Source organism: Rhinopithecus roxellana, chromosome 8 (assembly GCF_007565055.1).
Source record: "Rhinopithecus roxellana isolate Shanxi Qingling chromosome 8, ASM756505v1, whole genome shotgun sequence".
Classification (NCBI taxonomy): Eukaryota; Metazoa; Chordata; class Mammalia; order Primates; family Cercopithecidae; genus Rhinopithecus; species Rhinopithecus roxellana.
In genome coordinates, this window is record NC_044556.1 from 17,481,480 (window position 1) to 17,496,141 (window position 14,662).

Here is a 14,662-nt window from a genome sequence, read left to right on the forward strand (position 1 = left end):
AAGGAGCGTAGGGGCAAACCACGGTTCCTGTTACGGGAGTACCCGGCTGCTCCACTCCCCCTAGGCCGTCCCTTCCCCTGCTCAGTCCCAGCTTAGCAGGGTTCCCAGCTGTCATCCGGCTCTGTCTCCCCCAGATTAGGTGCTCCTGGAGGAGACCCAGAGGAAGAGATTAATAAATATATGTGGAATGAATGAATGAATGAATGAACTCAAAGTCTCGTGTTTTGAGATTTTGAGGACATTCAAGCTTCAAACGGGAAAAAATACCCAATAGGAGGCTCATTTACCATGATTTTGAACAGCTGTGTAAGGTCATTATCATCACCCCCATTTTATAGGGGGGTGGGGATGGGATGGGAGGACTATCATTTTTTCCACACTGTTTACAGTCCCCTTCCCCCATAGGCCTGGATCCTCCCAGCTACAAGACCCCACAATGCTGCAGGGAGCCCTTGAGTCCAGACTCCCCATCCAGTGCTCCTGGGGGTGGATGGCCAGCCCAGGGTCCGGGGATCCATCTGAGCCCCCTTTGCCCCCATTCCCAGTCTATTCTACTCCAGAACAGGTCAATGGCAGGGTCTGCTCCTGCTCCACGGATGCCAGGCCCAGCAGGGTGCAGCAGCTTCCATTTCATGGCGGCATCTAGGGTTCCCCCACAGGATGCGTGGCAACAGGTGCCGGGCAGAGAGGAGGCAGGTGCACTGGAGCCTGGAGGAGCTCTGGGTTATTTGGGTCCAAATTTGACTCCTGTGTGTGCTGCGTATCCTCAGGCGAGTCATCCCCCTCTCTGAGCCTCAGTGATCATATCTGTAAAATACAACAGTTATGGTTCCTTTCAGGGCGCGGTTGTGGAAATTTGGCAGGGAATCATGTGAGTGGATGGAATGGGCTGGGTATGCCATAAGTGCTTAATAACCAGCCGTTGTGATTGAGATAGTCGCTCTTCCTGTGTGTGTAAGACAAAGTGGATGTTCCCATTTCTCCCTCAAGCCTACAGGCCCTGATCTCCAGGAGCGATGGACATCTAGCCCCCCACCCCCGGGGCAGGGTTGCACCCCTGACCGTCTGGCCCATTGGGCCCCAGGACCTTGGCCTTGCACCTGTCTCCATCCTACAAGGACAGCTGTGTATCGAGGGCCAGCTCAGGGGCACCCTCAGGTAGCTGTGTCTTCTCAAGAGGCTCAGTCCTCTTGCCTTTGTCCCAGGACATCTCCACCACCAGAGCCTCCTGCAGGGATGCCTCTTCCTGGAAGTCCACTGGGTTGATCCACTGCCAAGTCTGCAGAGGGAGGGTAGGGCCACAGCTGTGAGCAGAGTTCTACTTCCTGTCCACAGCAGGATGGAACGGACCAGGTCTCTGCTGGCTAAATTCTCTAAAATCCTGAGACCTGGATGGGCACACTGGCTCACACCTGTCATCCCCGCACTTTGGGAGGTTGAGGCGGGTGGATCACTTGAGGTAAGCAGTTTGAGACCAGCCTGGCAAACATGGCCAAACCCCATCGCTACTAAAAATACAAAAATTAGCTGAGCTTGGTTGTGCACACCTGTAATCCCAGCTACTTGGGAGGCTGAGGCAGGAGAATCATTTGAACCCAGGAAGCAGAGGTGGCAGTGAGCCGAGATGGCGCCACTGCACTCCAGGCTGGGTGACATTGCAAGACTCCACAGAAAAAGAAATATATATATATAGATAGAGAGACCAATTTGAGGATGAACTCTGCCTCACTGACCCCCATTCAGCCCCTCTTAGGAAGAGCACTTCCCTCTCTCTTTGGGAAATTTCCCTCCCCTCTTTTCACAGATGGTGTGGCTGACAGTGCAGTGGCCCCACCTCAGCTCTAGCACTGGTCATGTGACCCTGGCCAGCCTACCCATCAGACCCTTCCCTAACCCTCTGGTTCCAGCCATAGGCTCAGGGAAGAGCCTGTGAACAAACCTGGACCAATCAGTGATGGCCCTGAGACTTTTGCCCCAGTTAATGGGGAGAATGGACACCTTGCTTCCAATCAGAGAAGGCTCGGCATGCCTGGTGGAGAACCCTGAATGGGCAGCTCCGAGATAGACCCCAGTCGCTGGATTCAGCCATATCTAGAAGCCCACTCCCTTAGGATTTTTCCATCAGGTGCCCTTTATAATAAAGCCACTTTGAGTTCTGTTTCTAGTGCCAGGAAATGGACCTCTGCTTGCCTGTCTTTAAAATGGGAAGGGGTTTGGAGCCCTGGTTTTGGAGTCCTTACCTTGACGGATTGGGGGAGAATAAAATGAGCTAATGCGTGACCCTTGTCCAGCGTGTGCACCCAATAAAAAGACTTAGGATTAGAAAAGGAGTCCTTACCTCCTTCCCTGCAGGGAACTGAATGGCGGAGCTGGCACAAGGTGTGGGCAGCGGCGGGCACAGGTGCCGTGTGGCCCTGAAGAAGAAAGGGGGATGGTGAGAGGAGCTGAACTTTTTTTTTTTTTTTTTTTTTTTGGAGATGGAGTCTCGCTCTGTTGCCCAGGCTAGAGTGCAGTGGCGCGATCTCAGCTCACTGCAACCTCTGCCTCCTAGGTTCAACTTATTCTCCTGCCTCAGCCTCCCGAGTAGCTGAGATTACAAATGCGTGCCACCACACCCGGCTAATTTTTGTATCTTTAGTAGAGACAGGTTTCGCCATGTTGGCCAGACTGGTGTCCAATCTGTGGCCTAAATCGATCTGCCAGCCTCAGCCCCACAAAGTGCTGGGATTACAGGCATGAGCCACTGCGCTCGGCTTGAAAGGAGCTTTCAATCAGACATGCCCACCAGTGTCACCGCCCCTTTCCATGGGAATGACCCAAGGACCCAAAACTTACTACCCTTCCCTAGAAATTTCTGCATAGGATCACTTGAGGTCAGGAGTTCAAGACCAGCCTGGCCAACATGGTGAAACCCTGTATCTACTAAAAATACAAAAGAAATAGCTGGGTGTGACAGCACGCACCTGTAGTCCCAGCTACTTGGAAGGCTGAGGCATGAGAAATGGCTTGAACCCGGGAAGAGGAGGTTGTAGTGAACCAAGATCGTGCCACTGCACTCTAGCCTGGGTGACAGAGTAAGACTCCACCTCAAAAAAGGAAGCAACAAAAGAAAAGAAAAAAGAAAAAGAAATTTTGCATAAACTGCCCTCTTAATCTGTATGCAATTAAAAGTAAGTATAAATCTGACTGCAAAACCGCTCTCAGTGGCTACTCTCCGCCTACAGGAAAGCCCTGCTCTGCAGAGGCAGTCACGGAGCTATAATTGCTTCTTCAGTAAAGCTGTTTTTTTCTACCTCTGGCTTGCCCTTGAATTCTTTCCTAGGCAGAGCCAAGAACCCAATCAGTGGGCTAAGCTCCACTTTGGGGCTCCCCTGCCTGGCATCATTACCATCACTATGGTAACAGTAAGAGGTGTCAGTTACCTGTTCAGGCCAAGGTAGCCAAGGACGCCCACGAGAAGGATGCTCAGGAAGCTCCCCAGGGAGGCGAAGAAGATGAACCAATCAGAAACCTGCACTTCTGGGGTGGGAGAGCGTGGGTTGGCAGAGGGCTACCTCCTGCCTCTTCCTCAGGGAAGGAGCTGGGAGGGCCCGGTTTCTTCATGAACTTGCTGCTGACCCTGGTGCGCATGCCACAGGCTTCTCACTGGGAGACCACAGAACCCACCTGCCCAGTAGCTGTCAAGGAATAAAGGCCTGGCATGCAGGAAGTGTTCAAGACTCTGTAATTCCAGGCCGGGCACAGTGGCTCATGCCTGTTACCCCAGCACTTTGGGAGGCCAAGGCGGGCAGATCACCTGAGGTCAGGAGTTCAAGACCAGCCTGACCAATATGGTGAAACCCATCTCTACTAAAAATACAAAAATTAGCTGGGCGTGGTGGCAGGCGCCTGTAATCCCAGCTACTTGGGAGGCTGAGACAGAAGAATCGCTTGAACCCGGGAGGCAGAGGTTTCAGTGAGCCGAGATCACATCATTGCACTCCAGCCTGGGCAACAAGAGAGAAAATCTGTCTCAAAAAAAAAAAAAAAAAAAAAAAAAAAAAAAAAAAAACTCTGTAATTCCAAGAGCCTACACATAGGGCACTGTGGCTGCCCCTGGACCCAGGCCTGCCTGCCCCATACCAACCCTGACTCTTTTGTTCTCTGGCTTCCAGTTGGTTCTCTTGGAACTGAAAGGACACCGTGGCAGGTACAGGGATCATTTGATCTCTGAATCTCTTATAACCATGCACCCCAGACAACAGAGCCTGTGTTGTTCTCTTCCTTCTCCTCCTTCTCCTCCTCCCTCTTCTTCTCTTCCTCTTCCTCTTCTTCTTCTTTCTCCTTCTTCTTCTTCTTCCTTTTTTTTTTTTTTTTTTTGAGACAGGGTCTTGCTCCATTGCCCAGGCCAAAGTGCAGTGGTGCGGTCACGGCTCACTGCAACCTTGAACTCCTGGGCTCAAGCCATCCTCCCACCTCAGCCTCCTGAGTAGCTGAGACTACAGGTGTGTACCACCACACCCCACTATTTTTAAAATATTTTTTTGTAGAGATGAGGTCTCACCATGTTGCCCAGGCTGGTCTTGAACTCCTGGGCTCAAGCAGTCCTCCAGCCTCAGCCTACCAAAGTGCTGGGATTACAGGCGTGAGCCACCGCACTGGGCTTCACCTGCGTCCTCCTTATTTTATTTTTATTTTTTGAGACGGAGTCTCACTCTGTCTCCCAAGCTGGAGTGCAGTGGCCAGATCTCAGCTCACTGCAAGCTCCGCCTCCCGGGTTCACGCCATTCTCCTGCCTCAGCCTCCCGAGTAGCTGGGACTACAGGCGCCCGCCACCTCGCCCGGCTAGTTTTTTGTATTTTTTAGTAGAGACGGGGTTTCACTATGTTAGCCAGGATGGTCTCAATCTCCTGACCTTGTGATCCGCCCGCCTCGGCCTCCCAAAGTGCTGGGATTACAGGCTTGAGCCACCGCGCCCGGCCTACCTCCTTATTTTTGCATTGATTTATGTCTCGCTCAATGAACAGATTCTTGCACCTCCCTCATCCCCAAGAGCCCCCAGATACTTTGACACATCTACCCCCAATCCACGGTGTCAGACCAGGGAGGAGGGACAGTTGTAGACAAGGGCATGGCCAGAAGGAGGCAGAGAAGGCTTGCTGGAGGAGGGAACTTTTGAGCTGAGTTTTGAAGGATGAATAGGAGTTGGACCATGGGGAAACAAACATTCCAGGCAGGAGGGAGGGAAGGGCCTGTACGGGCAAGGCTCCTGGAGTGTGAGAGAAAGCTACAAGAGAAGGCAGTGGGAGCAGGTTGAGCTGCTACTTTCTTCTGAGGGCGGTAGGGAGCCATGGAGGGAATGAGGGTGAGGGAAGGGCTGCTAAGATCATTATGGGAAGTGCAGTGCAAATAACTGGGTCCCACCCCCTCCACTCACTGATGCTGAAGCGCTGGGGCTGGCTCCAGGCACCCCTCAGCCACGCCGTGTCTGCTCGCACCTGCACTGTGTAGGCTACACCAGCCCGCAGGCCACTGAGGGTTACTTGGGTCTCTCTGGGCTGCACGGGATGCTCTGCAGTGGGAGAGGCAATCCTGAATCCTGGGACCCTTTTACTCCTCAGAGGCCAGGCTGGGCTACCACAGCCTGTGGGTGGGGTGGGGATTCATAGGCATTTTGCTAAAATCTCTTCTCTTAATGCACCCATTCAACTCAATATTTTTTTTTTTTTTTTTTTGAGATGGAGTCTCACTCTGCTGCCCAGGCTGGAGTGCAATGGTGTGATCTCGGCTCACTGCAACCTCCACCTCCCAGGTTCAAGCAATTCTTATGCCTCAGCCTCCTGAGTAGCTGGGATGACAGGTGTCCACCACCACACCCAGCTAATTTTTTGTTTTTTTTTGTTTTTTTTTTTTGAGACGGAGTCTCGCTCTGTCACCCAGGCTGGAGTGCAGTGGCCGGATCTCAGCTCACTGCAAGCTCCGCCTCCTGGGTTTATGCCATTCTCCTGCCTCAGCCTCCCGAGTAGCTGGGACTACAGGCGCCCGTCACCTCGCCCAGCTAGTTTTTTGTATTTTTTAGTAGAGACGGGGTTTCACCGTGTTAGCCAGGATGGTCTCGATCTCCCGACCTCATGATCCGCCCGTCTCGGCCTCCCAAAGTGCTGGGATTACAGGCTTGAGCCACCGCGCCCGGCAATTTTTTGTATTTTTAATACACATGAGGTTTCACCATGTTGGCCAGTCTGGTCTTGAACTCCTGGCCTCAAGTGATCCGCCCACTTCGGCCTCCCAAAGTGCTGGGATTACAGGCGTGAGCCACCGCGCCGATGACTTGTTGGATCCTTGGGCAGATGGATCTGAGGTTGGAGGCAGTATTGGACTCTGGAGGCAGGGCTTGGACACAGGACCAAATTGAGGACTAGGTAAAACAGGTCCTGGGCTTTCCATAAGACATACCCATCAGTGTGCCATGTCAGTTTACCATTACCATGGCAACACCCAGAAATTACCACCCTGTCCATGGCAATGATCCCACAACCCGGTAGTTACCACCCTCATCCTAGATATTTCTGCATAAACTGACCTTTCATTTGCATATAATTAAAAGCGGGTATAAATATGAGAGGTAACTACCCTGCCTGTGGGGTGTTCCCGCTCTGCAAGGAGCAGGACTTCTGCTGCTGCTGTACATGGCCACTTCAGTAAAAGTTTCTAACACTACCGACGTGCGCTTGAACTCTTTCCTGGGGAAAGCCAAGAACCCTCCCAGCTAAACCCCATTTTGTGGGCTTTCCTGTCCCTCATCAGATCCCCCCTCCAGGCCTCGGTTTCCTCATCTGTGGCATGGAGACAAGTCATCCCTGCTTGATGAGAGTCCAGCTGCTGTTACATGTGAAGGGCAGCCTCCCATGGATGAACCCAACACACCATAAGCACTTGGCTGGTGCCCACCCAGCTTTCTCCAGGGTCTGCAAGGGGTGATCAAGACCCTCAAGTTCAGCTGGGTGCAGTGGCTCACAACTAATCTCAGCACTTTGGGAGGCCAAGGTGGGAGGATAGTTTGAGGTCAGAAGTTTGAAACCAGCCTGGGCAAGGCCGGACATGGTGGCTCACACCTGTAATCCCAGTACTTTGGGAGGCCAAGGCGGGTGGTTCACCTGAGGTCAAGAGCTCGAGATCAGCCTGGTCAACACGGTGAAACCCCATCTCTGCTAAAAATACAAAAATTAGCCAGGCATGGTGGCAGGTGCCTGTAATCCCAGCTACTTGGGAGGCTGAGGCAGGAGAATTGCCTGAACCCAGGAGGCGGAGGTTGCAGTGAGCTGAGATTGCGCCACTGCACTCCAGCCTGGGTGACGGAGCCAGACTCCCTCTCGAAAAGAAAAAAAGAGAAAAAAACCCCAGCCTGGGCAATATAGCAAGACCTTGTTTCTACAAAAAATAAAATATTAACTGTGCACGGTGGTGTGTACCTCTGTTTCCAGCTACTAGGGAGGCTGAGGTGGGAGGATCGCTTGAGCCCAGGAGGTTGAGGCTGCAGTGAGCTATGATAGCACCACTGCACTCCAGCCTGGGCACAGAGTGAGTCCCTGGCTGTAAAATTAAAAAAAAAAAAAAAAAAAGGCCAGACGCAGTGGCTCACGCCTGTAATCCCAGCACTTTGGGAGGCCGAGACTGGTGGATCACGAGGTCAGGAGATCGAGACCATCCTGGCTAACATGGTGAAACCCTGTCTCTGGGAGGCTGAGGCAGGAGAATGGCGTGAACCCGGGAGGCGGAGCTTGCAGTGAGCTGAGATCCGGCCACTGCACTCCAGCCTGGGGGCAGAGCGAGACTCTGTCTCAAAAAAAAAAAAAAAAAGAAACCCTGTCTCTACTAAAAAATACAAAAAATTAGCCGGGCGCAGTGGCGGGCACCTGTAGTCCCAGTTACTCGGGAGCCTGAGGCAGGAGAATAGTGTAAACCTGGGAGGCGGAACTTGCAGTGAGCTGAGATCCAGCCACTGCACTCCAGCCTGGGCAACAGAGCGAGACTCTGTCTCAAAAAAATAAAAATTAAATTAAATTAAATTTAAAAAAAAAAAAACCCTGAAGTCTAATTCTCTTGTTTTTGTTTTTTGTTTGTTTTTGTTTTTGGTTTTTTGAGACAGAGTTCTCACTCTGTCACCCAGGCTGGAGTGCAGCAGTGCAATCTTGGCTCACTGCAATCTCCGCCTCCTGGGTTCAAGCGATTCTCCTGCCTCAGCCTCCCAAGTAGCTGGGATTACAGGCATGCGCCACCACACCCAGCTAATTTTATATTTTCAGGAGAGAGGGGGTTTCTCCAAGTTGGTCAGGCTGGTCTCCAACTCCTGACCTCAGCTGATCGACCCGCCTTGGCCTCCCAAAGTGCTGGGATTACAAGCACGAGCTACCGTGCCCGGCCAATTCTCTTGTTTTAAAGGTCTGATAACCAAGGCTCAGAGAGGGACAGCAAGGTGCCCAGGGTCACACAGCAAAGGAGATCTCAGGCGAGGATCCTCCCTTCTTACCTGAGCCACGTCTGCACTGCCTCACGTACCTGACACCTGGTTGCTGTCTTCATCTTGGCAGCGGACAACATACTCCTTTAGGACGCCGGGACAGGTGCTCAGCAGGGATGGTGCCCAATCCACAGACACTGAGTCCAAGCTATGATTCTTCACTGAGACATGGTGCGGTGTCCCAGCTGCTGAGGCTGCAACCAGTACCATTGTCATAGTAAACGCCAAGAGTGCTGGTCGAGGCCTGGCACAATGACTCGCTCCTATAATCCCAGTACTTTGGGAGGCCGAGGTGGGTGAGTCATTTGAGGCCAGGAGTTCGAGACCAGCCTGGCCAATACGGCAAAACCCCTTCTCTACTAAAAATACTAAAATTAGCCAGGCATGGTGGTGGGCACCTGTAATCCCAGCTATTTAGGAGACTGAGTCAGGAGAATCACTTGAGCCCAGGAGGTAGAGGTTGCAGTGAGCCTAGATGGTACCACTGCATTCCAGTCTGGGCGACAGAGCAAGACCCTGTCTTAAAAAAAAAAAAAAAAAAAAAAAAAAAAAAAAAAAAAAGCCCACCACGGCGACTCATGCCTGTAATCCCAGGACTTTGGGAGGCCAAGGAGGGCAGCTCATTTAAGGTTAGGAGTTCGAGACCAGCCTGAGCAACATGGTGAAAGCCTGTTTCTACTAAAACTACAAAAATTAGCCGGGCGTGGTGGTGGGCGCCTGTAATCCCAGCTATTCGGGAGGCTGATTCAGGAGAATTGCTTGAACCCAGGAGGCAGAGGTTTCAGTGAGCCAAGATCGTACCACTGCATTCCAGCCTGGGCCAGAGAGTGAGACTCTGTCTCAAAAAAAAAAAAAAGAAAAAAAAAAGGAGTGCTGGTTGAGCACTTCCTGAATGCTCAGCTTCTCACTGTCCAGAGACGGGGGTAGCATTGGCCACAGAGTCAGGTGGGCTGGGTTTTAATTCTGGTTCTGCCACTCAGTCACTGTCATTTTCCTTCCCTGGGCCTCAGTTTTCTTATCCATAAAATGGACAATGCTGTCCGGGCGCAGTGGCTCACACCTGTAATCCCAGCACTTTGGGAGGCCAAGGCAGGTGGATCACGAGATTAGGAGTTTGAGACCAGCCTGGCCAACATGCTGAAACCCTGTCTCTACTAAAGATACAAAAAATTAGCTGGGCATGGTAGCACACATCTGTAATCCCAACTACTCAGGAGGCTGAGGCAGGAGAATCGCTTGAACACGGGAGGCGGAGGTTGTAGTGAGCCAAGATTATGCCACCATTGCACTCCAGCCTGGGCAACATAGCAAGATGCTGTCTCAAAAAAAAAAAAAAAAAAAAAGGACAACGCTGTTAAGCCAGACAGAATGGCTCACACCTGTGATCTCAGCACTTTGGGAGGCTGAGGCTGGTGGATCTCTTGAACCCAGGAGTTCAAGACCAGAAGACCAGCCTGGGCAACATAGCGAGACCCTGTCTCTACAGAAAGAAAAAAATTTGCCATCCATGGTGGCATACGCCTGTAGTCCCAACTACGCAGGAGGCTGAGGTGGGAAGATCACTTGATCCCAGGAGTTTGAGGCTGCAGTGAGCTATGATTGTGCCACTGCATTCCAGCCTAGGAAATAGAGCAAGACTCTGTCTCCAAAAAAAGAAAAATATGAACAATGCCACTCAGAATGTCTTTGCTGTCCACTGAGCTGACCTCCATATGTCTGGCCTGACATGCTGCAGGTGCCTCTAAATGCTCGTTTTCTTCTCCTGACACTGAAAGTTCCTGCTGAATCCTCCATAGAGATAAACCTGCAGGTGGCTGAGTGCAGCGGCTCACACCTGTAATCCCAGCACTTCAGGAGACCAAGGTGGGAGGATTGCTTTAGTCCAGGAGTTTGAGACCAACTTGGGCAACACAGTGAGACCCTGTATCTATTTTATTTTATTTATTTATTTTGAGACAGGTTCTTGCTCTGTCGCCTAGGCTGGAGTACAGTGGCATGATTTCGGCTCACTGCAACCTCTGCCTCGTGGGTTCAAGCAACTCTCCTGCCTCAGCCTCCCGAGAAGCTGGGCTTACAGGCATCCACCACCACACCTGGCTAATTTTTGTATGTTTAGTAGAGATAGTGTTTCACCATGTTGGCCAGGCTGGTTTCAAACTCCTGACCTCAGGTGATCCACCCACCTTGGCCTCCCAAAGTGCTGGGATTACATGTGTGAGTCACCATGCCCAGCCTCTATTTTTTAAAATTATTTAAAAAGAAAAAATAACGTAAACCTGCAGGTTTGGGTACTTACCATTGCCCCCAAAGTGGTAGGTGGACAGGACCGTAGACCACAAGGTGAGCTTCTTTGGGTGCGCAGAGGCAAAGATGGTAATGTGATAACACTTTTCCTGCCCCATTGCCCCAGACTCTCGACTCCAGCTGTAGGTTGCTGGAAGGATAAGCAAAGGCCAGGCCATTCAGTAGATTGTGTTCCCACCTCTGCAGCTTTGCACTGGCTGTGCCATCTGCCGGGAACCCCCAGAAAACTCCTACTCATGCTTCAAAGCCCTTGCACCAATATCCCCTCCTCCAGGATCTCCTCTCTATGCAATGCACCCAACCCCATCCCCATCCTCCTCTAACCCAGCCCTTACTCCGTGGAACCAGGGCTTCTTTTTCTTTCTTTTTTTTTTTTGAGGCAGAGTTTTGCTCTGTTACCCAGGCTTGAGTACAATAGCGCGATCTTGACCCACTGCAATCTCCACCTCCCGGGTTCAAGGTATTCTCCTGCCTCAGCCTCCTGAGCAGCTGGGATTACAGATGTGCACCATCACGACTGCCTAATTTTTATATTTTTAGTAGAGACAGGGTTTCTCCATGTTGGCCAGGCTGGTCTTGAACTCCTGCCCTCAGGTGATCCACCTGCCTCAGCCTCCCAAAGTGCTGGGATTATAGGCGTGAGCCACCGCACCAGGCCAATGGGGTCAGGGGTTCCGTGTCCAGTTCTGTCTCCTCAGGCTGTGAATTCCTCAAGGAACAGGCTGAGGTTGGGGCTTTCTGGGGCTCTGGCAAGGCCCAGAGCAGGAAGCAGGAGAATGAGAGTCTACCTGAGCCTCGCAGTCCCCCCCTTTCCCTAAAGACTCCTCATTAATTTGCCACCAGCATCTCACGAACTGCCACCTTCTCTGGCGCAGTTGAATATTTAACAAACATCTTAGGATGTGAGATTCATTACCTACAGGTGTGTGATCTGCCTGGAACTGAGCTCAGGATGCCAGCAGGAGGTTCCAGACCCATATGGGTGAGAGGCTCCGAACCTCACCCTGTCCCTACCTCTGTATGACCTCGAGTAAGCAGCAACACCTCTCTGGGCCTTAGACACCCGCTATGTGCCTTCCCTGCAGGTTTGAACCCACCAGGAGCTAAAAGGGAGGGCACAGAGGAGGAGCAGAGGCAGGCCGTTCCAGGCCATTACCCATTCCAGCCGGATCTGGGTCTTGAGGCGCCGTCAGGTTGCAGGTGGCAAGGCTTCCGTCCTGGCCCACGGGCTGCCATTCAATGCAGTACGTCGTGCTCTGAGACCGGGCTGGCCAATACACAGTGGTTCCGTTGGTTCCGATGCTGATATTCAGAGCCACTGTTTCTGGAAGGAGAGGGGAGAGACCCATCAGACAGTTGCCGTCCCTCTCCCCAGCCCCCTTCTCTGGCTCCTGCAGCCTCTCTCCCACCCTTTCGTCTATACCTCTGACCCTACAGCCCAGGGGTGTCTGTGTTTGGCTGTTTCCCTGCACTGGAGGCTGCCTAGGGAGCCAGGCACAAAGTGGGTAGCAGATGGCATTTGTTTTTTTTTTTTTTTGTTTTTTTTCTTTGGAGACAGAGTCTTGCTCTGTCACCCAGGCTGGAGTGCAGTGGCATGATCTTGGCTCCCTGCAACCTCCTCCTCCCGGGTTCAAACGACTCTCCTGCCTCAGCCTCCCGAGTAGCTGGGACTACAGGCACGTGCCACCATGCCCGGCTAATTTTTTTTTTTTTTTTTTTGGTGGAGGCGAGGTTTCACCGTGTGCCCAGGCTGGTCTCAAACTCCTGACCTCCAGTGATCCACCTGCCTTGGCCTCCCAAAGTTCTGGGATACAGGCGTGATCCGCCGCATCCAGTCAGCAGATGGTGTTTGAATGAGCTGAGTCCTCCTCCAGCCTAACTGCTGTCTCCTTACCAGGATATTCACCATGAGGGCTTCCTGTACTGCCATTACACCCACCTCCAGCCTTGTAGGCGTCTCCGGCTGCGGCAGATACCTGGCCGCCCACTGCTTGCCTCGCCTGGGCGGAGAGTGAGATGCAAGACCAGGCCTCCCCGGCCTGACTGGCCCCACTGGTGATCTCATGCCAAACTCAGAAGCACGAGCACACACCCACTCAGTCCCTGGGCAAATCTCTCCCACTCCCTCCCGCCAGGGTGTCTGCACGAATGTCAGAGATGGATACTGCTTGCAATTCTGGGGATAGCAACAGCCATTTATTGAGTACCGACTGCATGTGCCAAGCCAATGCTGAGAATTTTACAGGCACCATTTCACTATGATACGGGATCAGGCTGGGTGTGGCGGCTCACACCTGTAATCCTAGCACTTTGGGAGGTGGAGATGGGTTGGATCACTTGAGCCCAAGAGTTCGAGACCAGCCTGGGCAACATAGGAAGACTCGTCTCTACAAAAAATAAAAATTAAAAATTAACCAGGTGTGGTGGTGCACGTCTATAGTCCCAGCTACTCCGGAGGCTGAGGCAGAAGGATCACTTGAGTCTGGGAGTTCAAGGCTGCAGTGAGCCATGATTGCACTCCAGTCTGCCAACAGACTGAGAACCTAGCTCAAAAATAATAATAGTAGGTCGGTCACGGTAGCTCACACCTGTAATCTCAGCACTTTGAGAGGCTGAGGCAGGTGGAACACCTGAGGGCAGGTGTTTGAGACCAGCCTGGGCAACATGGTGAAACTCCATCTCTACTTTTTAATACAAAAATTAGGCTGGCATGGTGGCTCACGCCTGTAGTCCCAATGCTTTGGGAGGCCAAGGCAGGTGGATCACCTGAGGTCAGGAGTTCGAGACCAGCCTGGCCAACGTGGTGAAACCCCATCTCTACTAAAAATGATCCACCTGCCTTGGCCTCCCAAAGCATGGGGATTACAGGCATGAGCCACTGCACTTGGCTGATTACTGAATTTTTGATATACCCCTAAATTAGGCACTGCTTTAAAATTTTCTGCTTCACTCCTCTCACCCTGGTCTAGCTGAGGCTCAGAGTAGGTGCTCAGCTCTGAGGGGCCCTCATACCGCCCTCCCCACCCAGAGGAGGCACCTGTGTGGGTGTCAGCAGGAATGTGCCACGTCTGGTTTGGGCCAGGACCGAATCGGTTCGAGGAGATGACAGCCACGTTGTAGGCAGCACCCGAGAGATAGGGCATTTTCTCCAGGGGCAAGGTCCTGGTGGCCTTGGCCTTACACGGGCAGGACAGCATGTGGAGCTGCAGTTGGTAGGTGACCTCCGCTCCATGCGCTGGCCCTTGACAGCCTTCTGGAAGCTCCAGCTGGGTTGGCTGTCAGGAGTATGAAAGACAGCTCGTGGGGACCTGATCACATTCATCATCCCATAGGGAGACAGCAGAACACAGCCTATGAGGACAGACTTGGCCAAAGGCCACAGTCGATAACATGCATCAAAAATTAAAAAAATAATAAACCTCAATGCTGGCAAAGTGGACAGCCATTCACCGCCAGCACACATCTAGTTTGGGGGAAGTGGGAAATTGACAAAACCCACTGACATTCAGGAAAAAAAATGTTTCCATCTTTAACCCAGTTACCTCAAGCAGAACATTTTTCCTTAGGAAAGGAATTTGAGTTAGAGGAACATAGGAAGTAAAGGATTTTTGCTACAGCTTTATAGTAACAGCCCATTAGGGACCTGGCTAAGACGACTATGGTAAAGTCAATGAGTGGAATATTTGCCAGTTTTGTCTCAACAGAAATAGTCCCTCTGTGCCTCAGTTTCCCTCTCTGTAAAATGGGGCTAATCAGACTGCACTTAATGGGTTGTTTTGGGACTTTTTTTTTTTTTTTTGAGACAGAGTCTCACTCTGTCGCCCAGGCTGGAGTGCAGTGGCGCAATCTCAGCTCACT

At 51.9% G+C, this 14,662-nt stretch overlaps 1 protein-coding gene across 4 annotated transcripts in view; it reads right to left on the reverse strand.

Moving 5' to 3' along the window:
• Positions 1–204: 204 nt before the first annotated feature.
• The window catches only part of IL12RB1 (interleukin 12 receptor subunit beta 1), a 32,589-nt gene continuing 18,131 nt past the window's right edge, over positions 205–14,662 (reverse strand). The window contains exons 10-18 of one of the 4 annotated variants that reach the window (XM_030935545.1): positions 13,842–14,079; positions 11,961–12,128; positions 10,797–10,934; positions 8,539–8,694; positions 5,417–5,551; positions 3,423–3,519; positions 2,339–2,414; positions 1,195–1,279; positions 205–807 (exon numbers count right to left, since the gene is read on the reverse strand). In XM_030935545.1, coding sequence (XP_030791405.1) covers positions 776–807; positions 1,195–1,279; positions 2,339–2,414; positions 3,423–3,519; positions 5,417–5,551; positions 8,539–8,694; positions 10,797–10,934; positions 11,961–12,128; positions 13,842–14,079 — 1,125 coding nt within the window. In that variant the 3' untranslated portion in view covers positions 205–775. Of the gene's footprint in view, positions 808–833; positions 1,280–2,338; positions 2,415–3,422; positions 3,520–5,416; positions 5,552–8,538; positions 8,695–10,796; positions 10,935–11,960; positions 12,129–13,841; positions 14,080–14,662 lie in introns of those variants that run through there. The other 3 variants (XM_010386630.2, XM_030935544.1, XM_030935543.1) reach the window with 3 other exon arrangements.